General features: G+C 52.4%; 11 protein-coding genes and 1 non-coding gene across 12 annotated transcripts; 7 read left to right on the forward strand and 5 right to left on the reverse strand.

Moving 5' to 3' along the window:
• The first annotated feature begins 146 nt into the window (after nt 1-146).
• P152DRAFT_459220 (nitrilase) lies at nt 147-2,036 on the forward strand. Its single transcript, XM_033679631.1, has one exon. The coding sequence runs from the start codon at nt 245-247 to the stop codon at nt 1,634-1,636; it is 1,392 nt and encodes a 463-aa protein (XP_033533384.1). The 5' UTR covers nt 147-244; the 3' UTR covers nt 1,637-2,036.
• Nucleotides 1,855-2,862, forward strand: P152DRAFT_488858 (uncharacterized protein). Its single transcript, XM_033682128.1, has one exon. It carries the CDS (start codon nt 2,182-2,184, stop codon nt 2,806-2,808), a length of 627 nt encoding a protein of 208 aa, XP_033533385.1. The 5' UTR covers nt 1,855-2,181; the 3' UTR covers nt 2,809-2,862.
• A 394-nt stretch (nt 2,863-3,256) lies between these two features.
• Nucleotides 3,257-4,683, reverse strand: P152DRAFT_466994 (HET-domain-containing protein; the record flags this gene model as incomplete). Its single annotated transcript, XM_033680735.1, has 3 exons — nt 3,257-3,292; nt 3,787-3,831; nt 3,871-4,683. The coding sequence occupies 3 exons, from the start codon at nt 4,681-4,683 to the stop codon at nt 3,257-3,259; spliced, it is 894 nt and encodes a 297-aa protein (XP_033533386.1).
• Nucleotides 4,684-5,055: 372 nt separating this feature from the next.
• Nucleotides 5,056-5,145, forward strand: P152DRAFT_t43. The gene has a single exon. It is a non-coding gene; the product is annotated as a tRNA-Glu (tRNA).
• A 3,024-nt stretch (nt 5,146-8,169) lies between these two features.
• On the forward strand, nt 8,170-10,750 carry P152DRAFT_459221 (uncharacterized protein). Its single transcript, XM_033679632.1, has one exon. The coding sequence runs from the start codon at nt 8,397-8,399 to the stop codon at nt 10,323-10,325; it is 1,929 nt and encodes a 642-aa protein (XP_033533387.1). The 5' UTR covers nt 8,170-8,396; the 3' UTR covers nt 10,326-10,750.
• Nucleotides 10,751-10,900: 150 nt separating this feature from the next.
• On the reverse strand, nt 10,901-12,690 carry P152DRAFT_474479 (FAD/NAD(P)-binding domain-containing protein; the record flags this gene model as incomplete). Its single annotated transcript, XM_033681324.1, has 3 exons — nt 10,901-11,771; nt 11,820-12,044; nt 12,098-12,690. 3 exons carry the CDS (start codon nt 12,688-12,690, stop codon nt 10,901-10,903), a joined length of 1,689 nt encoding a protein of 562 aa, XP_033533388.1.
• A 1,906-nt stretch (nt 12,691-14,596) lies between these two features.
• On the reverse strand, nt 14,597-15,726 carry P152DRAFT_450033 (Fibrillarin; the record flags this gene model as incomplete). The annotated part of the gene is made up of 3 exons (XM_033678149.1): nt 14,597-15,316; nt 15,368-15,525; nt 15,624-15,726. The coding sequence occupies 3 exons, from the start codon at nt 15,724-15,726 to the stop codon at nt 14,597-14,599; spliced, it is 981 nt and encodes a 326-aa protein (XP_033533389.1).
• Nucleotides 15,727-16,082: 356 nt separating this feature from the next.
• On the forward strand, nt 16,083-17,050 carry P152DRAFT_488862 (ribosomal protein L22; the record flags this gene model as incomplete). Its single annotated transcript, XM_033682129.1, has 4 exons — nt 16,083-16,085; nt 16,144-16,354; nt 16,444-16,631; nt 16,687-17,050. 4 exons carry the CDS (start codon nt 16,083-16,085, stop codon nt 16,831-16,833), a joined length of 549 nt encoding a protein of 182 aa, XP_033533390.1. The 3' UTR covers nt 16,834-17,050.
• Nucleotide 17,051: 1 nt separating this feature from the next.
• On the reverse strand, nt 17,052-18,818 carry P152DRAFT_459223 (phosphoglycerate mutase-like protein). The gene is made up of 3 exons (XM_033679633.1): nt 18,421-18,818; nt 18,060-18,328; nt 17,052-18,001 (listed from the first exon to the last, which is right to left on the reverse strand). Exons 1-3 carry the CDS (start codon nt 18,454-18,456, stop codon nt 17,482-17,484), a joined length of 825 nt encoding a protein of 274 aa, XP_033533391.1. The 5' UTR covers nt 18,457-18,818; the 3' UTR covers nt 17,052-17,481.
• A 270-nt stretch (nt 18,819-19,088) lies between these two features.
• Nucleotides 19,089-20,162, reverse strand: P152DRAFT_482789 (ribosomal protein S8). Its single transcript, XM_033681908.1, has 3 exons — nt 19,746-20,162; nt 19,491-19,560; nt 19,089-19,433 (listed from the first exon to the last, which is right to left on the reverse strand). The coding sequence occupies exons 1-3, from the start codon at nt 19,876-19,878 to the stop codon at nt 19,244-19,246; spliced, it is 393 nt and encodes a 130-aa protein (XP_033533392.1). The 5' UTR covers nt 19,879-20,162; the 3' UTR covers nt 19,089-19,243.
• A 318-nt stretch (nt 20,163-20,480) lies between these two features.
• P152DRAFT_398815 (uncharacterized protein) lies at nt 20,481-21,333 on the forward strand (the record flags this gene model as incomplete). Its single annotated transcript, XM_033676487.1, has 2 exons — nt 20,481-21,082; nt 21,162-21,333. 2 exons carry the CDS (start codon nt 20,481-20,483, stop codon nt 21,331-21,333), a joined length of 774 nt encoding a protein of 257 aa, XP_033533393.1.
• Nucleotides 21,334-22,359: 1,026 nt separating this feature from the next.
• Nucleotides 22,360-22,935, forward strand: P152DRAFT_398484 (uncharacterized protein; the record flags this gene model as incomplete). Its single annotated transcript, XM_033676465.1, has 2 exons — nt 22,360-22,614; nt 22,666-22,935. The coding sequence occupies 2 exons, from the start codon at nt 22,360-22,362 to the stop codon at nt 22,933-22,935; spliced, it is 525 nt and encodes a 174-aa protein (XP_033533394.1).
• Nucleotides 22,936-23,046: the final 111 nt, after the last annotated feature.

Below are 23,046 nucleotides of genomic sequence, written 5' to 3' on the forward strand. Positions count from 1 at the left end.
AAATGAAGTCGTTAGGGTCAAAGACAACTGTACGTAATATATCTAACCGGAAAGGGAATAATCCAGTCCCGCGTTCGCTCCTTCCCCCCCCCCCCCCCCCCCCCGGCGCCCGCCTTTCACCTTTCAACCTCTTTGCTATTTAGTCGATCACTCAACCTCTCTCAAATGGTATGGCTTCGAGACAATCACAGCCGTCGAGTCGGCAATTCCTTGATCTTCCTCTGAAGCTCTGCCATCCGCCATAATGCCTAAACCGATCAAACTTGCCGTAGCGCAATCGCATACCCTCGATACCACTTCAGCAACTCTTGCTGCGCTCGAATCCACTGCCACCCTTGCAGCACGACGCGGAGCACATCTCGTCCTCTTCCCGGAGGCTTACATCGGCGGCTACCCACGGGGCTGCAACTTCGGCGCCGCGATAGGCGCACGAGACCCGAATGGCCGCGAACAATTCTTGCACTACTACCGGGCGGCCGTCGATCTCGGCGACACTCCACAAGGTGCGGGGGGCAACTGGATAGATCGAAAGCTGCCGTTGGCCAAAGGAGAGAGTCACCGCGGCGATGGCACCCGGGAAGATCTGGAAAGGATCGCGAAGGAGTCGGGTGTCTTCGTCGTGACTGGCCTGATTGAAAGAGCTGGTGGAAGTCTCTATTGTGCCGTTGTCTACGTGGACCCCGAGCATGGTGTTCTCGGGAAGCGCCGTAAGGTCATGCCAACGGGCACTGAGCGGCTGGTATGGGCTCAGGGTAGCGCAAGCACACTCAGAGCCGTGACAGCAACTCTGAACGGCGTCAAGGTCACCTTGGCTGCAGCCATTTGCTGGGAGAATTATATGCCGCTGCTCCGACACAGTCTGTATTCGCAGAATGTCAATATCTACCTTTCACCGACAGCAGACGGTCGAGATACTTGGCTGCCGTTGATGCGAACCGTGGCGTTTGAAGGCCGGACCTTCGTGTTGAGCGCCAACCAATGCATGAGGCGCAAACATTTGCCCAACTGGATCGGCGGATCTACTCCTACGCCAGCCAAACCTCAAGCACTATCTCCCACTCAGCCGATAAGAGGCCAAAGGAGAAGATCAACGGTCACAAAGACTCCCGATGGTTTCGAGATCTGCTGGCCATTGGACGACAAAGAGAAAAGCGGAAACAAAGAAGCGGAAACCGCCGATCCGGTGAGCAATGGAAATCATGAGACTGACAACGCCCCGGTATCCCCATCTACCACCAGCGATCACCCAGGCGGTAAACGACGAAAGTCAATTGTTATCGAGACTCCGGATCACAACGAGATATGTTGGCCTGCGCCAGAACCTCATGCTCGCGCAACATCCCCTGCAAGCAGCCACCGGGCTATTACCTTCACTAACTCGTTCGACAATGCTATACATGATGAGGACGAGGAGATCATGTCCCGAGGTGGATCATGCATCATCTCCCCGCTCGGCGAGGTCCTCGCTGGTCCGCTTTGGGATGTCGATTCCGGAGAGAATAGTCTTCTTATCGTCGAGATTGACTTGGAGGACTGTGACCGCGGCAGACTTGATCTTGATGTCGCAGGGCACTATTCGCGGAGTGACGCGTTCAAACTGACGGTAGAGGGTCTCGACTTGAATCCTCCTCCCTGATGATCTCAGACTAGCGGAGGGACAACACGGATGAAACAATTGGGTCACACCACGATGAACAAATTGCGATGGTTATGGGGCTTGTAGTATTTTTTAGCTCAGTGTATGAAATCGATTGAAAGGTTTGACTGCTACTGTAGCGATCCGTTAAGTCAATGGCCGAGTCTGGTTATGCTAACAAGGCTGAAGGAAATCGAAATTGTCTTTTTGTCATTCTGTTGACAACATTACGCGAGGTATCTCCTTTGTAGCCAGCCCTCCTTTGTGGCATAACAATCCAATTGTTTTTCCACAATGCAACCATCATTCTTTGTCCGTCAGAACATAGTTGTGAGATAAATATTCCTCGCTCCACGCCATCAACCCCAGGTTTTTCTCATCAGCACACTCCCCTGTTCTCCCCCGTTCGTCCGTGATCACCAGCTTTCCTGGCGTCTCAGCCATACCTTCGATCGAAAGGTAAGTATTCTCTACTCCCAGCTGAGCTGATTCTTCTAGAAAGCGCCCGGTCGCCGACGAACACCACCACCCGCTCCTCGACCATCATGACCCTCGCCATGACTAACCCCCTCCGATCCAACCCCCCCCACCGCTTCGCTATCTGTCCCCACGATGTGGTCAAGGACGGCGCCGTCCCTCGATACCCGCTCCAGCCCTGCGCGCTGAACACTGCGACCCACCATCTCCTCCACTGCGGCCACACCATCCGCACCAACCTCCCCAGCTCCTGCGGTGCCAACTGCGCGAGCGTCCCCGCCACTTATGCCCACGTGCCGCGGTTCGCCTGCGAGCGCTGCATCGAGGCGCTGCTTGACGCTAAGATGACCCAGCGCTACGGGGGGCTGGAGAGCTGGGTCAGGCTCGAGTACGGCCATCTGGGTAGGGAAGAGGTTTGGCGCCAGGGCATGATTCACTTCTATTCGCAGGAGGAAAACTGGCGCCAGGAGCGCGTCGAGACCGATGCCATTCTTCGGGTTGGTGCGCGTCATTCGGAAGCCGCTGGTGAGGCCGCTGAATGGGACGGGAAGGTTCGGGTCAACGTGTCTGAGATGACCGCTGCTGAGCTCGCTGCTTCGAAGCGCGCCATTAGGGAAAAGAAGGAGAAGTATGCGAAGAAAGTCCACAAGGCCGAAACCATTGCACGAGGGTTGGATCGATTGATGGGGTACTAATGGAAGTGTAGGGATAATAGTCTCCACTGGTGGAGATCTGCTGAACTAGGTAATGCCTGACGGTAAGTAATTTGTTTGTCCGGCCTCACAGGTAAGACTCGCAAGGAGGCGTTCTGGTCTTTCAATCAAGATTATTTGATTTCTTGAAATGTTCGTGTGCTTGTGTCCCCGAGAGGTGAAATACCTGCTGAATAACGGTACTTCTTGAAATTGACATTCGATAAGTCCTCGATTTCTCTACGGTATACAGCGTGACAACTGATGCGGAAAGGTAGAGACGATGGGCCCGTTTCAGCCATTTAACGATGAGGAACTTGTGCCCGAAGTGTCCAGGTAAACGACATGGATCGGTTGATGGTTCAGCCAGGTCAGCTCTCTTTTAATCTTCATGCGTATCCAGACGTCCTTTTCCGCAAAGTACTCCAAGCATCGATTCGAATAATTGTTTTCAGGGGTGCTCTTTGAGAAGTCCGGTAGCGAGTTTCTTTTCCCTCGGATCAGGCAGGCTTGCACAGAATTGGGGTAGCTCTTCAATAGCAATGCAAACGCATGTCCACTCCTATCCTCGAAATTGTACTGCGCATTATCCAGTACGAGGAAATCCATTCCGTTCCGAGCCAAGTACTCCGGAAAATTGGCAGATATGGAAAAGTCCGTCTCGCGTAGGCCGGCCATGTTAATCCTGCACATATGGGAGTCAGGGCGCCTCTCCAAATGGACCATGGAGGACGAAAAAGAATTCTGTTGCTGGACATAAAGTTCATGCAAGCGGGTCAGTCGCTTCAGTGTCCACGAGATATCGACGGTAATAGTCTCTTCAGCCCGCCATCGAAAGTAGTGTTTCGGAGATTCGTCGGATCTGCCGAGCCACAAGGCCAAGGCCTTTGTCTCATCTTCAACGTCATGGCAGTTCAATAATGCAAGATAGGTTCCTTTAATAGATCCTGGATAAGGTATAGGCGGCTTGCGAGCAAGTACTGGTAGTCTTATGCTCAGCCCTTTGTTGGTCATGGCAAAGGTTGTCTTTTCTGTCAACTTCCAAGGCAGTTTACTCCCTCGTACAATTCCAGCACAAGTCTCAAAAAACCGAGGGACAGGTGCCAGCAACCCGCAGCCGAACCGATACTGAACAGACAGAGCCGCGCTGGTCCATGCAAACAACGTCTGGTCATCCGACTTCTTCATGATCTCTTCTTGAAGGCGAATGAATGCTTGCATGCCTTCTCCGTACAGCATGGGCATGGTAATCTCGAATAATCCCATGAGACAGTAGGCCATATCTTCGGTCCTGGTTGTCTTCCGCTGAGATGCCCAAGACATCCGCTGTGCAATACTGTAGTCCTTAATACTCTTGCCCAACAGGACCAACTCGGGTATCCTGGTGATCTGCGAAATTACAGTCCGAAGACTCGATTTCGTCCCCAGCTCCGTCCAATCCTGGGCGTAAAATATCACGTCCGATGGCGCGATAAGCTCCTGAAGCGTCCATCCCCTAGTGAACCACTTGCTTTCCCGGACCCGGGGATTGATAGATGCGACCGAATCGTGGTGGTTCGGGACGACGTCAAACAGATATGCATAGCACACACTAGCATTCTGGTACCATTGGAACATGGAATTGATGGCCTCTGATAATTCCGCGCTGCTGGTTTTATCAATGCAGCAAGTGTCAACCCAAATGTAATCCAGGTTGTCCGCACGGGCAGTCGCCGCGGCCATCGCTATTTTCTTGTAGCCTCGCGTTCCCTTCGACTTTGGTCCAATCTCTTGCAATGATAGCTCCTCTGTTTCCCACGTATGGGAGAGAATAGCATAGGGCGGTGCATCTCGTGGAAAGTAATGGAGTTCCAAGGTATCAGTGTGCAAAAGACGCATCTTCAACGATCAAAAATCGGCAGCACTGGTCATTTAGGCAGACGCATCTCCTTGGTTTCATTGTCCCTTCCGAGCTTTCGAAAGGCAATTGGAGGGATGATCAAATAAAATTGATCCCGTTGGAGCATCACCACAATAGCGATATATCAAGGTTTCAGTGGACATACATGAGATGACATTGATCACTCATGTTCCAGCAAGAATCCCCTCATTTCAAGGAGGCAGTGCAAATGTGCAGTCGGTCGTTGATGAAGCGGTTCGAGAGTCAAAGCGAAGGATCATTTCCCCTGTCGACAGCATGACTCGGATGATGATCCTGGTCAATACTAGGAATTGCAATATCTATCGTGGACTCAATTTTTAAATAAATAATCCGAAATGGTCTAGTGGCTAGGATTTCCGCCTCTCAACACATCGTGATGTAGAACGCGGAAGGCCGGGGTTCAATTCCCCGTTTCGGAGCTTTACTTTTTGCTTTTTTTTTCCTTTCCTTACGATTTGACTCGGCTACTAGTGACGTCGAGAGAGAGAACAACATCTGACTTCTGAGCTGAGTATTCATCTAGGAGTGTCAAATTCTCTTATTGTTCCTATAATGCCTAGTTAGGTATCCCAATCAATGAAGAAATGCATCATTAATATCCGACTTTTTGGTATTCGTGATCAATCCCGACGCATCATATTATAAACCCTTTGAATCTACTATAACTTTTGGTTTGTCTATGCTCATCAAAGAGAAGAAGTCCGTACAGTTGTCTGTGGCAGAGAGATGGAGGTATCATCCGCTACGCCTGCTCTATGAACTGCGGGTATTTCGTCACGTTGAAAGGGAAGATGACCAGTACCGTTCGTTTACTTGTCTCACTTCCACATTGAGCTGGGCCGTTTACTCTTGCACCACCTCCCAGGCAAACTCGGGAATATGAAAGATAATCTCTAAATCGGGGCACCCTTCGCGACGAGGAACTTCAACCTCTCTCGTGCATACTTAGTATGATAGAGCATCAAGCATGTCCTCTGTACTAAGGGCTGCCTACAGAGGAGGCCGCACTGGAGATATGGAGTAAACGATCTGCACGACTTCCATGAAGCTTTCAGGACAATCATCAGGTGTACATTAGTGATCAGCCACCGATGCCCAACTAATACAGTAAGTCGCTGTTTACAAGCCTACCGCAGCTTTAAGACGGAGAACTAATTTCGGCAGACGAGTGTGGACGGTTTTCCACATATTCTCCACTGCACCCGCAAACATACCAGTCTCGTGAATGATCTGAAAAGACTCGCCGGAATCACGGCAAGACCGTTGTTCTCTGGACTGGACTTCCTCCACCATATGCTTGTGCAGTATAGAACGTCGAGGGATGTGTTCATGGTACCAAGCCCCAACGATGGCTCGCAAGTCGCAACTCGCAAGGAAGAGTCCGCTTCATTAGGAAATACTTTTGGAGCAAAGAGCAACCAAGCAATCGATCTATGGGCACGATCAGCAAATGACATAACACTAAGTTTCTTTGTCAATGCGGGATCCAATAATGTAATTAGTCCGAACGGTGGGGTGATCGATGGTCCACCTAAGGATCGCAGCCAGGTCACCTATATAAAACTAGACAGCATATCAATTTCTCTGTATTGGTATGAAGGTGGACAAGGAACCTGAGGATCGATACTGCACACGGAATAATTCCCCATACAAAGGACGCCCTTCATAGGTACTTATTACTACTTCCTAGTCGGGGAAATACGCCATTGTGCTGAGGGATTGAAATTTGTAATATCAAAGGCCCGAAGCCCAAAAGCCAAAAGGAAGCCAAAAGCAAATGGACTCGTATCAGCCACGCAATCAATCCAACTGCGGTGGAGATGGCGTCCAACGGTACGAGATGGGTACGGGACGGACGTACGGAAGTGGGGAAGTCTGAGGGTACGAGTCGGATCTTAGCCCCAGTGCTCACGAACTACGAAGCGGCCTAATTCTTTCCTTAGAGCCGGCATCATGCCCAGGTTTCGGAATAATTCATTAACACCCTCCCAAGGAAGTGAAGGAACATGATGTATCGTTTGATGATGGTGTGAGTTCAAGAGTCTAGGCACGCCAGGTTAGTTAGGGCTTTGGGGTCGGGAGTTGGTACGGAACACCCCGTGGCCCGTAGAGGCTCTGCGGGTCTCGGCCCTCGGTCCTCCAGTGATGTCTCAAGGCACTAAGGCAGGTAGGCGCATGGCAAGTGAACGGACAGCCAATCAACGCTGGATACAGGAGTTGGCATGAAACGGGCATTCCGATCCTCCATTCACCCCAGCCTCCTTAACATACAGACGGAGAAATCCAGGTCAGCTCGCTTTCTTCAGGAAATTAAGAACAGCTGATGGAGATCTGATATGGAGAAAATGTCATCTGTCTCTACCAGTATAAGTACTCTATCGAATACCGCGGGATGAAATCCACCTCAATCCTGCACGGAGGCAAGCCACAGCAGCCTAGAATAGGCCATCATATCCAAGGAGTCAATCTACATAACCCAATTCCAAGCCGAACCCGACCAGAGCTCCGGAGTAATCCCGTTCACAGCATACTACTCTGAGTAAAAGCCAGCTTCCGGTTATACAGCTTGCCCCAAGATGCTATCCAGTAATATGCCTGACTAGGAGATTCACCACATGAGTGGTGTTCCATCCAAGACAAGCACCGTAGGACAAGCATCATTTTCTTTCAAATGAGATCGACGGCTAAGATTGGCTGGTCAGTGAGCGATCCCTACCACGTACCCGTCGAAACCAGGTGCGGCGTGCCGCCCGATTGGCGCTGATTGTTCGCCTCCAGCGATCGAGCCAGTTTCGTTTGTTGAGGCCCGTAAGAGACAGGGCCACAAGGGGCCGATTACCATTCCAGGGGGGGGCTCTGCCAGTCGTGATCCATTATCTCTATCACTTCACTCCAGTTTTTTAACCTCTCCTGTCCTGCCGTTCACCTTTTGTCTGTCTTCTCTGCAACTCTTGCTCCTGGTCGTGGACGACTCGATTCCTCCTCTTTACAGTCATTCATTTACATATTCAGTTTCCCCATTTCTCTCTCCGCGTTCCCTTGTCCTTCATCCCCGGTTCTAGTCGGCCGACCATCAGTCACTCGTTTCACACAGTTGCCCACCATCACGATAGGATTCAGGTTTCGAAACAATCATCGTGTGATTTTTGGCCGTTAAACCAAAAGTCCCTTTTGTTTTATAGTTCTAAAGCTTAGAGAGACCTTGAGTCGGTCGCTCATTTCTCGAAACTAGGGGCTACCTCGTCTGGATCAGGTTCGTGATAAATAAATCCCATATCGCCCGCACACTGTTATGCTTTTCCACCATTCTCACCCCAGTGAAATCACCTCTTGTTTAGTCAGAACAATAATCACTGTAGGCTTTGTGGCCTCTGCTGCCTTTATTGTCACAGACTCATTGTCCCTTGACAAGGAAAGTCTTCGTTTAGACTAACCGTCACAGAAGACAGGAACCCTCAATAAGCAGTCTCTCATTCAACAAAGACAACCACTCGCACAATGTCTTTTATATGAAAGACCCCCTCTCTCCACGGCCTTCGTTCCGTCAGAACTCCGAAGTCAGAACGCAATCGACCCACAGTGATTAACACTTTCACTCAAAGCGCAGGCCGCTACCGCATTCCCTAACCACTCCCACACTCCACCCCAAGTGGGACGATAACTTGTCAATATGCCTCCCTCATCATTCGTGATACCTCGCTCGATCGGCAGCCATGGCGATCTCGTACCCGACTTCATTACCAATTCCTCAGGGGATTCCCTCGTGCAATACACGACCGGTCTCTCCGGAGTTCAACAGGAAACGAACTACATTTTCGTGCACGCCCTCTTATTCGCACTCCTCGCTGCCTTCGGCTTCATTCTAATCTATCGGGGTGCCATCTTATTCGAACGACATGTCCGCCACATTAACACCGTCGGCGGGGTCACTCAACAGGCCCTGTGGGCCCACAACGGTTCGACCGCCTGGTCCGACAGCTGGGTCTTCATCAAACGCCACATCCTATATGCGCCGCTCGGCAAGAAACGACACAACCAGGAGATCAAGATCTCCAAGGCGCATGCCATTGGAACCCTCCCATCACGCTTTCACACGATGATGCTCCTGACTTGGCTATTCGCCAACATCGCCTTCTGCCTCGTCCTGCCGTGGAGCACATTCCCCTCCCAGGAGGTCGTCGCTGCCCTCCGTGGGCGCAGTGGTGTTTTGGCCGCCCTGAACCTCTTCCCGACGATTCTCTTTGCTTTACGAAACAATCCACTGATCTGGCTCCTGAGCGTATCTTACGACACGTTCAACCTCCTACACCGCTGGTGTGGTCGGGTGGTGGTCCTCCAGAGCCTCATTCATGTTCTCTGCTGGTCAGTGAACACGATAGCCGCAACGACCGACGACTTTAACATGGGAGTGTCCTTGAGCCAGCACCTTTCTTATCGATGGGGTCTCGTTGGTGCCGTGGGATTCACCCTCATCGCGATCTTCTCCATCGGACCCCTCCGCCACGCTTTTTACGATTCCTTCGTCCATGGACATCGACTCATCGTCCTCATCTCCCTTGTCGGTGTTTATGTCCATCTTCAGACTCACAAACTCCCGCAATTGTGGTGGCTGCAAGTCGTTTGCTGGCTGTGGGGTATGGAATGGTTATTCCGATCTGGTCGCATCATGTACTACTCCTTCACATTCGGCCAGATGTCGAAAGTCACCGTCGAAGCCCTTCCCGGCGAGGCATGCCGTCTTTCCATCGACGTTGTCCGACCATTCCGCGCCGCGCCGGGATCTAACGTCCACATATACATCCCACGATTCAACCCGCACCTCATGTCCCACCCCTTCTCCGTCGCCTGGACCGACTGCGAGCTACCCAAAGCCTCGGCTTTCGAATTCTCCCACATGTCCAGCGCCCCCGCCGCCAACTACAACGAAAAGCGAGGGCCCTCATCCACCGACCAAAACCAACCGACCCACACCACCTCCGACATCGCCCTCTTTAATCCCCCCTCCACGCGCGTCCACCTCATCTGCAAGGCCCGCGAAGGCCTCACCAAACAGCTCTACCAGCGCGCCGCCGCCCGCCCCGACAAGACCCTCACGACGCGATGCCTCCTCGAAGGCCCTTACGGCGGCATGGACCCCATGTCCTCGTACGGCACCGTGGTGCTCTTCGCCGGCGGCATCGGCATCACCCACATGCTCCCGCACCTGCGCCACCTCGTGCACGGGTACCACCTCGGCGTGGTGTCCACGCGCAAGGTTCTCCTCGTCTGGAGCATGCCCGACCAGAACTGCTTCGATTGGGTGCGTCCGTACATGAACCAGGTGCTGGAGATGCCCGGGCGGAGGGAGATCCTCAAGATGGAGATATACATCACAAGAGGGAACGGTAGGGAGACAAGCAGTCAGTCGGGTGGCGTGCGGACGTTTACGAGGCGCTGCGATCCGAATGAGGTGATTGATCGGATGATGCAGGAGCCGATCGGCGCGACTTGCGTCACTGTATGTGGGCCGGGCGTCTTCGCGGATGATGTGAGGGCGGCGGCGAGGAAGCGGGTTGGGAAGGGATGTTTGGACTTCGTTGAGGAGGCTTTCAGTTACTAATGAAGAAATCCTAATCGCCCCTCATAATAGTCATGTCCCTTTCTGGAATTATCCTATTTGTATCCCGTTGGATTATCAGCGACTGGAGTTGGATCTTTGGCTGAACGTTCTTGATTTTTTCTTCGTTCTGCCTGCATAGCGAGGTGTTCTATGAGCGATTCATAATAGCGGTCATCTTGGATCAACCCGGGCACTTTCGCGGAGACGGGGGAGGCTGTAAATAGGAAGACTTAGGAATAGAGACTTGATTACAGTCAAAGCACACAAAAATTCCCGGTCTGACAGCATGTGAGGTATATGATAAGCCTCGCCATACCAGCGCACCTGTTGTTCATAGTGTATTGATTGTTATTAATCCCGACCTGCCTGCTACGCACATCCTGATGTTACCGTACTTACACTACCTAGATTCGAATCTGTCTGATTGTGTAGGCATGGTCGGGAAAAGAAAGTCTAATTTCTAGGCTATCAAAATTTAACTTGCTAAAAACACTGACCTAATCTCGCAGTGACGACACGTTCCTCTTTGAACCAAATCATAAAACTCATCGGGACATTCTATAAGGCCACGCCCACTACTCCACATCCCAAGGGGTATCTTCCTTCCGGATATAAGGCACCGGCACGTCCGCTCCATATTTCATCTCACCAATCGTCATCCCATGCCCCAAGAACCGAAACACGTTCTCCGGATCCTTCCACTGCACCACGTAATGTTCGAACCGCGGCGTCTTCATATACTTGAGGTGATGTAACATCGAGCCACTCCACACATGGATCCTCCCATCCGGCTTGTTATCTTTATACCAGCTCCTGCAGTCCTCCGCCCAGATCGAATGCTTCTTGTGCCACGTATCCATATATCGATTCAACTGGTCCGTCAGATCCTCCCGCGGCTCCACGCTCGCAATTTGGTCCTCCTGCATGTGCCGAACCACCTGTAGGATGTACTCGATCTGCACGTCGTGCGATGGCAGGATGCTTCCCTGCGCCCACTGCCCGCGCGGTCCGTTCACGACGAAGTAGTTCGGGAACCGCGGCACCGCGACCGCCGCGTAGACGTTCGGCTCCGCGCTGGATTGCATGTGCTCCCCACCGCGGCCGTAGATAGGGAAGTGCGGCTGGTATTGCACGTCGAAGCCCGTGGCGCAGGCGATGAAGTCGAAGGGGTGCTCGTTGCCATCGGCGGTGAGAATGCCGTTCGGGGTGAAGCGCTGGATGCCGGTGTGGACAGTGGTGACGTTGGGGCGGGTCAGGGCCTCCAGGAAGCCTTCGCCGGGGGTGAGGCGGCGGCATCCGGGGGACCAGGAGGGGATGATGAGTTCTTTGAGGTCGTCTCGGTCGCCTAGGCGTGTACGCATAAGATTCTGCATGGCGGCTTTTGCGGTGAGATTTAACTCGCTGCCGCGGTAGAACATGGAGAAGCCACCGACAACCCTTTGCTCGCTATTGAAGATCAGCGTTGACCTATCCGTGAGCTGATACCTGCCTTACATTCGACGACGATACTTCTCGAGATAGTCGGGGTCGTCCCTAAATCTCTGCTTCTCCTTCTCGGTGTAAAGATGATGACCCGGAGCATCAGGGTTTTGCGACTCTGAATCTGCCTCTTTGTTGTCGATGTCGCTAGCAAAAGGTGGCCCAATGTAGGTTTCGTTGCGCATGAAGACCGTGAGGTGCTTGGCTGTGTCGGCCAGAACGGGAGTCATTTGGATTGAACTGGAATTCTTCAGCAAACTTTCTCTGGTAGCTCGTAGAAGTAGCCTTCGTACCTCGATCCGGTCCCAATCACCGCCACCTTCTTTCCCTCCCATTTCAGGTTCCTGTCCCAGTCGGCGGAGTGAGCGAGCTCGCCTTTGAAGTCCTGGAGGCCTTCAATATCCGGCCACTTCCACCTGCTCAAAACCCCAGTCCCGTTCACGAAAACATCACACGTGTCCTCAAATCGGCTGCCATCACTCTGGCGAAGCCCGACCCGCCATACCTTCGCGGCTTCATCCCAAGTCGCGTCGGTCACTTCCGTGTTGAACTTCATGTACGGCTGCAACTCATGCTTCTCGTAGAACCGCACCATGTACTCCTGGATCTCGTCTGCGCCTGCGTAATAGCCCGACCACTCGGGGTTCGCGTCGAAAGGGAATGTGTACGTGTGGGCAGGGATATCGCATGCGCAACCGGGATATCGGTTGACCCACCAGGTACCGCCAGGGACTGGGTTGCGTTCGTAGCAGGTCAAGCTGTACTTCTGGAGCCATTTCCGCGCCTTGTAGGCGAAGAGAAGTCCACTGGCTCCAGCTCCGACGTGAATGATCCTGATCGGGTCGGGGTCACATTGCGGTCGATCGGGAACTTCCATATCAGCCATTGAAGGGCCATGGGAGTCCGAGGGACTAGGTATGGGAATGGTGGCTGCAATAGCTTGCAGTCTAGTATTGGGGGACGACATGGGAAAGTGAGCTAGAACTGAAGGACTTTCTGTAACTGAAAGGGATAGTACATGCAGGACTGTGAGAGCGCTGGAAATGGTTTGACACAGTGAAGACCGAGATAACTCGTCTGGCAGCTATGGGCGAACCTTTATATCAACCGCGACATTGAATGCTCAAGAACTTGATACAACAAAGAAGGCCCGTATGGAGGACCATTTCCGAACCTACTCAAGCACTCCTCGGTGAACCGAGGTCCCGCTCGTTGAAGTTTCGTGGTCAATGAGATGCTTCGATTGAAGAAATCCATTTCCCTTCCGCAGTCTGGTACTATCGGCTGGACGAACTCGAGTGAATGGTGAGTTGTGGGGGTCAGAACCCCCCGCAATGGCATCGTCAGTGGAATAGCCGAGTGCCAAGATATACCGATCCCGTAAACACTAATAGCACCTTATACGGGCATGTGTTAAATGTTAATATTGAGTCAGCTTCTGTGGTTTAGTTGTGGAGGTGGAGTTTAGAGATCTAAACTCCATGTCTTAGACAAGCGATCGGTTGCTCAACGCCGAAAGTCCGTCTATATGTCCTTATCAAAGTACATCCTTCGACCTCGTAAATGGATTTAAGAAGGACGTAAGGCTCAACGATCTAGAGGCTGACAAATATTTGGCATATCATTGATGAAGTTGACGAGTTGAACTTCGGATATCTGTTCCCATGATCTTGTCCTTTCGGATCTCCTCGTCCCAAAGGGGTTTAGCTTGAAGCCATCGGGGCTGCCCCCTTACACCGGTCTCGTGAAGTTTGAGATTCTCGACAATGAAGCCAAAAATATTGACGCTTGAGTGTCCGTTTGCAAGGGAACAGTGAGTATCGGATGCTTGTCCCAGATGAATATGCCTCGGGAAGCAACAGCCGCTGTGGCGGCCCTTGTCGCTTTTCCGTAATGAACCCTCAGCTGAACGTCCTCTCGACACGGATATGGATAGTACTACCCTGCTTGATAAGACCCAATACGGTATAATTATGTGAGATCCTCGGATGGCATCACACGATTCTGAACATGGACTCGGATATATTCCGCTGTCCAAAGGGCTTACAAACGCCGAGTCTCCAAGTCTCATGTTCCTAAACGACCAAGACATTCAGCCGGCTGTGACGCGACTGAAGGAGTTCGCCGTCAGCCTCGTAACTGGGAAGGCGAATAACGGAGTATATCGAGGAGAGGTTGGGAACCTCGGCTCGCTATTGAACTATCCTGTTTGTCCACGAGCTGACAGCAGCTCAGCGGGAAAAGGTTCTTCTACACTTCAATCCGGGAAGAAACGACTCGTCGCCGGACATGATGGGGATCGCTGAAGCAGCATGACATGGCCACTCTCCTAACCGCGCTCTGTGGATGTATCAAGTCCAAGATTACTGGGATCAAGGCACATATGCAGAACAAATTTACCCATCCATAAATATCGCGTCTATCTTGAACTCGCAGATCGAAAGCATGTGTATTGAAAAGCTGCGTTGAATCACCCTCAGTATGAAGGAATTGAACCCCTTCGGCGTATCCTCACGTCGAGAGGGCGAAGCTGGATCGATCTTGAAGACATGCTACAGTTTCTTTGCATACGAGAGTGAAAACGCAAAGTCTTCAGACAACCACCAAAATAAAACCCCTGGACGAAGCGAGAACAACCCCAAAAAGCCTCAATACAAGCTCTTGCGAAGGAAATACAGCATCCCCCGATAAACGCCTTCCACCCGGAGTTTTGAAGACCCTGAATTGCGCCATCGTCCACAACTGTAGCCTCAAAGGCCCCTGATACGAAACGGAAGAGACATGCCACAGCTCTAAGCACTTCTCTGGTAGACGCCGACGACCATGGCATGGTCCCTCTCGAAAGGCTCAAGGGTAAGCTGCTCCTTGGGCTTTATCCTCTCTGACCTTAGCTTCTCGACTTCTTTGGAGAACACAACCTCCGGCGCGGCCGTGCTGTCGATGCAGTTGGCCTTGATGGACACGACGACGCCTCCGCCAACCTTGAGGAACAAGTGAGCGTTCAGGGCAACGATACGGGCCTGATCGGGTTGCGCAACATCGGCGAAGATGCAGTCAACCATGGAAACGAGCATGCGGTATCGGAGCGGGTGTCGGGCATCCTCAACGATGGGGATAACATTGGTTCGGTGAGTCGCCATGTTGATAAGATCTCGTCCAGATCGGTGAGAGAATTCGACGGCGTAGACTACGCCGGTGGGTCCCACGAGGTCAGCGACGTGAGAGACGGACGTTCCGGATGCGGCTCCGAGATAGAGGACCTTGGAGCCGGGCTTCATGTGGATGTCTGCCAGACCACCAAGGATACCCGCAGCCAACTTGCTTCGGAAAGGATTCCAGACACGATATTCGATGGACGTGGGAGCGTCACCATCTGCTGCGCCTTCTGCGGGCGGGTTTTGGACCGAGATTCGCTTTTCTCCATAGACCGATTCGCCGGGCGCGATGTTCTTCGTGACGAGCAGATCTTCCTTACCACGTGCGACGAACACGCCGGCATGTCTATGCGGTTCCTTAAATATTGTCAGCATTGCGCGGTCTATCAGATTTTGGAAAGCACTTACAATGACCACTCTCTGTCCGCCTTTTGCGCCGGCGCCACCGAATCCTCCTCGTCCTCCTCTGCCACCTCTATCGCCGCCTCGGGGAGCACCTCGACCACCTCGAGGACCACCGCGGCCTCGTCCACCAAATCCGCCTCGGTCACCACCGCCAAAGCCTCCTTGAAGACTGTCAGTAACCGACTCAATCGGCGATGATTGAGCTTCAACAGAAGCTAATGCACCCGAAGATCTCAAGTGCCATTGGAGAATTGCTCACCTCGTCCACCTCGTGCACCACCTCGTCCACCGCGGGGAGGACCACCGAACCCGCCACGGCCGCCACGGCTGTCGCCACGACCTCCTCGTGGTGTAAATGCCATCTTCCTCTTTAACTCCTGAGTATTATGCGCTCGGGTATGTGGGTTAGAAGCGTGATTAGGGGGATGATTAGGGGGATGAATGTAGCGATGCACAAGTAGATCAAGCTCAAACTTTCTCTGCGTTCCAAAAGTTTTCAGATGGTGGGCGAGCTTGCAGGGATGTGTCACGTGATTAATTTTTGCAGGGGCCAGCCAATCATTCGCTGAGTGGTTCACCATTTTTCCTGCGGCGCCTTCGGCGAAACGTTCTTCCCCGCTCTCGCACACTTTCACTTCATCACAATATTTGGCACGCAAACATCACCTATTACCGATACACTGACACTTCGATCTCGTTGCTCGACACCTCCGCCAAAATGGTACGCGGTCGCGACTATCCGAATCCCTTCGTCCATCCGCTGATCCGGTCTTCTATAGGTTCGATACGCAACGACGGCCGATTCAGCGAAATCCGCGAAGTCGCGAGGCTCCTACCTCCGCGTCTCCTTCAAGAACACCCGGGAAACCGCCCAGGCCATCAATGGCTGGAAGGTCCCGCGTGCTCTCCAATACCTTGAGAATGTAATTGGACACAAGGAGGCCGTGCCGATGCGACGATATGCCGGCAGCACCGGTCGATGTGCTCAAGGTATGTACAATTGCATCCTATGGTGGAGGATCTACGCTGGAATACCAGTGGGAGTTCAATGGGACCCAAGGGCTGATTCATTTCTACAGGCAAGCAATTCGGTGTCTCCAAGGCTCGATGGCCCGCCAAGTCGGCCGAGTTCCTCCTCGGTCTCCTCAAGAACGCCGAAGCCAACGCCGATACCAAAGGCCTCGATACCAGCGCTCTCATCATCAAGCACATCCAAGTCAACCAGGCCCCGAAGCAGAGAAGACGCACTTACCGTGCTCACGGTCGTGTACGTTGGAACCAGTCAAGCGCAATATGGACGGTTGAAACTAATGCGTCCTTAGATCAACCCCTACATGTCAAACCCCTGCCACATCGAGATGATCCTCACTGAGGGCGACGAGGTCGTTAAGAAGGCTGCCCCGGTCGCGGAACGCTTGAACACCCGACAGATCGGCGCCCGCCGAAGGAAGGCCATCACCTCCGCTTAAATGTCGGATTGGACGAAGGGGACAAAGGATGCGGTTGAAGAAGCAGAAGCGCCGTGGATTCACTCTGCGGTTGCGGTCATCTCTCCATAACTTCTTATGGACGTTTCGGGCGTCTCGTGTGCTTCAGAAGCATTGCGTGGGGAAATTCTTTCTATGATCAGTCACTGCGCGGGTACTCATGGCCAAAATACAAAAGCGTATTGCATATGAATTGTGTCAATTATATCATTCCCTCGTCTATGCTATTGATTCCAGTTACTCCGAACTCCCTGCTACAGCTTCGGCCCCTTCCAGCTAACTCCCGCATCCCCATCCCCATACACGAACACATTCCCTGCCGTTGGCGCCGCCGCCGCGTTCTGCGCATCGTTAAAAGCGTTCGGGTCCTGCAGAAACGATTCGTCGCCGGAGAAGTGCCTGAATGGGTTTGAAGTATGAGCGTGTCGTCCCCAGCCAGTCGGCAAAATCAAGGAGATATGGAAGGGTCAATTTCGGCAACAATCGCGACGGGCTTCGCCGCCATCTTGGCCTCCATCGAGAAGTCCCTAATGCTCGCGATTAAATCTCTGAACAGCGATCTCGCTCCGATCACAAGATGGCCGCAATAATAGACTTTGACGGGGTAAAGGAAAACGTGCTTAAGATCACTCACCAGCCTCTCTCCTCACCGCCTTTGAGGAAACTGCAGTCCGAATTATGGACGCAGTCCCACCCTCCGCCAACTCCTTTCCCCCCTATCCAATCCAGCTCCGGAATGTTCTCCGGGTCCTTCGGATCCCACTCCGCGACCGGTGCCTTCACCCCGGCCTCTGTTGGGTGATTAGTCCGCCTCACAAACATCGACAGACCGCATGTGTAACAGGAGAAATCGTGCTCCTCTGGCTCTGCGGGCATCAGACCCGTCAGCGCTCGTCCCGCCGCAATGATGAAGGCGGCATGCGTGCAGATCACCACGGATTTGGGTCCCTTCGGATCACGGTCAAGGTCGGAGATGATGCGGGCTAATGCGTAGGCGGCACGGTTGTGCAGTCCCATAGTAGATTCGCCGTTCGTAGACGGACGCGCAACAGGAGTGTAAGAACGGTCCATGATATCTGGGAAGTGGACCTCTAGCTCATCTACTGGGGCTGGGGACGGATGCTCGAATCGTGCTTCCCCAAAGAACTCCCTAGAATCTAGATTAGCTACACGTCGAAGCCCTTAAACCGACTACACTGAAGACTGACCCTACGCCGTTCTCTACCCGAACTTTCTTTGCCCCGCCCGCAGCAGCCCATTTGTCGATCGCAGGTTTGATCGTCTGGATACAACGGTACCATGGCGACGAGTAGACGACATCCACGGGCGGGTCTATGCTAAGTAATTTATCGCCGAGCTGCTTGGACTGGTCGACGCCATAGCTTGATAGTGCTGGATCAGCTGGAATCCCCGTGGGCGTTGGGACGGAGGAGTGATAGACTCCGGTTTCGTGGTTCACGGACCAGTTGGACCGGTACTGTTTGGAAGTTAACGATTATTCGGAAAGGGTGTAATTCGACAGAAGATATAGTTCACTCGGGGGTGGGCCCCCCAGGACGTTATACGTACACCGTGCCTCACAATATAGATAACTTCGAGAACCATCCTTCTTCTAGTTGTCTTCGAGGCAGAATTCGCGCAAAGGTACTAGAGGTACAATGAACTGGAGACTGAACTGGATTGATGTTGTTGGATTGAACCCAGTAATCGTGGTAATACTACACTTGTGAGTTGCGACTAAAGAAGATCCGAGGTTACGGCAGTTTTTGATATTTTGATATTCCAACGAACGCAATGAAGAGAGAAGTGCTGGAGATTCTCTAGAACGCTGGATGTATAAGTACATGGAGTCTGCAAGACACACGAGTTTTCAAGTTCGCTGAGGGAAAATGATATTTCCATTCGGACTTGAATCCGCTTGTCCGCTTTCACGAGCTGTGGTGAAAGAAAGGTAGGTACCTATGAACCATGCACATCCTAGAAAGACCACCATTGAATATCACGATCTCCTAGCAGACAATAGTTTATGGACCACACTAAGAATCATGTCACCAGTCACAGGACCATGCACCACCTAGACAACCCACAACCCTTTACTATACAATACGGTGTCTACAACCCACCAATCATCTATTATAGGTTTTCCTGGGCTGCGTTCTCATTTCTTTCAAAAGGAAGCGACTGGATATATCACCACAGCAGAGATCACATTCCTCACTCAATATTCAAACGATTTATGCTTCAACAAGCTCTTTTGATTGATCTATGAATAGCATCGCTTCAAGAACTTTTGGGATGCTTCAAGGTACGTCAGGTCCGCTGCATGTGCTCAAACCGTTCCATACACCTTCCGCTGGGACACAACAACAGTGCTGAGAACCCATGGTATCGCTTAGTAGAAGAAGCCGATGATCTTGCCCGCGACATGCTTTCGCCTGGCCTCCTCGTGGTCCATGATCCCAGCCGAGGTGGTGAGGACAATGAAGCCGAATTGACGCGACGGCAGAAGCTGGACGACCCACTTCTCGAGGTCTTTGAGCTGGACGTTGTATCGCGGGCTGATGCAGCCGGTCTTGTTGATGCTGGATCTTCTGTTAGCGAGACCGAACTACGAAGCGCATCGGAAAGGCCGAACATACCGTCCGTTGAGCTGGACCACGATCTTGCCGTTGCGGTGGTCGTCAATCTCCTCGAACTCGCCAATGTAGCCTGGAAACAGTCAGCATGTTTCGACATATTAAACAAACGTGCCGAATCGTAGTCGGCACACAGTGTGAGATGTCGCAAAGTCAATCTCCCCGGAACTTAAAGGGCGAATAGCCATTTAATCGACCAAGCGCCTAGTTATCAACCGGGTGGGGGGAAGGGTGGAAGGGAAAATCGTAACAACGTACCATGCTTCTGCATGACGCGCAGGAACTTGACGATGACCTTCGAGCTCGGTCGGATCAGGACCTGGCGCTTTCCCGACTTCTCGGCATTGTTGATGGCGTTCAAGCAATCGTTGAGGACGGAGGTGCGAGTCATGGTGTCGGTTGGACGCGGAGATTCTCAAAGGCACGTAGGCTATTTGAGGTATCTGAAATCAGGTCCAGTTAGTGTCCTGTAGCCCAGAGCGTGAAGAGTACCCATTGCCAGAGCATTTGAATGGGTTCATCAACTCTGATCAAGGGACATAGAGTATCGCTGACGACCAGATATTGGCCGAAGAGCGATTTCCATGCCTGGCCACTTGAAGGGAGGATATCATAATCTTACCTCTGTATTAGTTTTGAAGTTTGTGAATGTTAAAAATCAGATGGAAGTTTGGAACAGGAGAAGAAGTAGAGACGGGAAATTTGAGTGCGAGAAGCGAGCCGCCAAGACTTCGCGAAGTTGCCTAAGGCATGAATATTGGGTGGTACAAAGTAGAGGTGCCTCAGGTATAAACAATGTTGGTGCCTTACGTTGCTTTCCTGTTCCACTCCTGTCTCATCGATTATAGCAGCACCTGGGGAGGATCGAGAAGTCCAACCGACTATATCTTCGCATATCCTTTATCTTCTTAGCTGCAGTGCGGTGGATTCGATTCATCGGCACAAGTGACGGCTATTATGTAATATCTGGCTTCCTTGATACGTTCCCGAGCGATGTCTCTTGAAGAGTCCTGTTGTACCTGCGCCGCCTTCCTATCCTCTATCCCTCCGACATACGATGAGAAGACGGAGAAGCCGGCACAGCATGAACGGCGGCTGGGATGCTGCGGCCGGGTAATATGTTCGCGATGTATCACTGACAACCCGCGATTTGCGCAGTACTGTCCGTACTGTCAAACTTCGACTGCTGCGCCGTCACCGTCACTCGACCTTTCGGATCCTCCTGCGTACTCTCCACCGAGTCTGACTGCGACAGACATTGACGATGAGCTTCCTCCGCCTTACATAAATCCTGAAGGTGTCCAAGTTGGCGACGCGAAAGACGCTGCGCCTGCACCAGATGTACTCCACTTCATAAACGCGGATCGAGACTCGATGTCTTCATTGTCCTTACAATACAACGTCCCAATCCAAGCCCTCCGACGAGCAAACGGGCTGTATTCCGACCACCTGCTCATCGCTCGACGGACCCTGCTGATTCCTGGCGAATTCTACAAAGGGGGCGTGAGCCTCAGTCCGCGGCCCATCGACGGCGAGGCAGCGGAGGCGCGTAAAGCGAAGATCCGGCGCTGGATGGTCGCCTGCAAGGTCGCTGAGTAGGTCCCTAGCTTTTCCGCCGCTGTATGGTCGGGTCCACAAGGTGGTGACTGACGAAAGTGTCGCCCCGGCGCATAGGTATGATATTGCGGTGTTATATATGACGCAGCACGACTATGACCTCGACGCGGCGGTCCATGCGTTTAGGGACGATGCACGGTGGGAATTGGAACATCCTATGGCTAGAATAACGGGTAAGGCGAAAGATACCTCGATCTCGTTCATGTCCCGTCTGAAGAGGGCGTTGTGAACCCTTCCAAGAGGGGGTATGCGAGTTAGCGCTGGACGGCTACACAACATGCCTCTTCGCAAGGGACCGGCTCTGTCAAGAGGCTATTATTAGCTTATACCGGTCCCTTTAAAGTTTCTATCCATGGTATCGACTTGCTATCCTCGTACTGAATACAACCTCTCCATCCGCGAGTACTTCTGTGATATCGCCAGCGACTAGAATGACCTCAGCTAAAGTTCAACTTCACACCCCTACTTATCCAAATATACATATTCAATAACCTTCACCTCGCTCCGATACTATCTTTGAACTATTCCATGGGGTTTAGACGTCAGGTCGTGGAATCGTGGCTGCCGCGAACACGCCTATCAAAGCGCCTAGTGCGAGCTCTAAGAAGCCCCCTCAGCGCTTAACTTCCCACTCCGCGAATCAATCCTCCAACATTCCATCTCACAAACGCCCCGAGGAGATCGACCTTAAATGCTTGGAAACCGCAACTGCATGACACGGCCAATCGGAATCCATCAGGGGAATCTTCACACTGTTCAAGCGTTTTAGTTGGGCTGCCCGTGCCGGAGGGTTGGTTCAGCGCTCAGGGGCGTACACAATACCTTCACCTCTCTCTGGGTAGGGCGCTCGTTCGGCGCGCTGTCGCGGACGGGCGATGTTGCAATGGCTGTTTTCAGCATGGCGTCTAGGTTATCTGCACGTCTGCTGCATATCAGAGTTTCATTGTGGTGGTCGTCTAAGCGCCGTCGCACGCCACGGGTTGGGTTGGCTGGGTGTCTCAGGCGGGTAAAATCTGAGGCAATTGAAGTATTAGACCTTAGGACCCCCTCGAGATGCTTCCGTTTTGTCTTTAGCGAGTTTTGTTTGTCTCTTCGTTTTGGCTTCCTAGTTGAAGACCAATTTTTTATTCATCATCTTGAGCGTGCTACCGGTTCTGTGAGCTGGACAAATCGCCACTTTCGATTCCATTGACATATTAGCCAAATCCTTTAATAACTTCGCATCGTCAACTTCTACGACCTCTTGTTTCCCAAAATGGCCGTGGCAAACTTGTTATGGATAACACTCCTAGCGATCTCCGCATTGACGGTCCTTCTCGCCGGGGCGACCATTGGCTCGGCTGCCTACACGCTCCAGCAGTATAAGGATCAGAAGGCTCAAAACAACCCTTGGTGGCTACCGATATGGACCGACCATTTCGATTTGAACGGCACCAAGTCACTGATTGCGTCTGGATCGGTGTCGCTAGCGCTAGGCTTAGTCTACTTCCTCGCATTGGCGATTCCGAGAGTACGTATAACCTGGACAGTAGTATCACATGGATCACTGACAGGTTACCAGTTCCAGGTTGCCGGCCGACCCAAACTTTCCCTCGCCATCGCATCAGCCACCGCGATCCCCAGCGTCGTCGTGTCCGTGTTTGCCATCGCATTCGTCCAGGTGCTGAACCAGAAGAGCCCTGACGTAGACACCATCGAATCGTGGACCTGTCGCTGGTCGCAAACCCCAGCGATCGCGAAGGAGCTGTCTGTGCCGGCGACGTTTACGAACGAGGGATTCGGCACGTTGTGTACGGCGAGCGTACGTGATGAACCCCTCCCCTTTCTTTAGAACTGTGACTCATCTGTGCATTAGAGATTCGCATTCGGTGCAACGGTCGCCATCCTTGCGCTGCAACTAGCGCTCGTATCCGTTGCGTTCATGGGGACTAGGGAGCGCTTC

Source organism: Eremomyces bilateralis, assembly GCF_010015585.1.
Source record: "Eremomyces bilateralis CBS 781.70 unplaced genomic scaffold P152scaffold_12, whole genome shotgun sequence".
NCBI classification, from domain to species: domain Eukaryota; kingdom Fungi; phylum Ascomycota; class Dothideomycetes; order Eremomycetales; family Eremomycetaceae; genus Eremomyces; species Eremomyces bilateralis.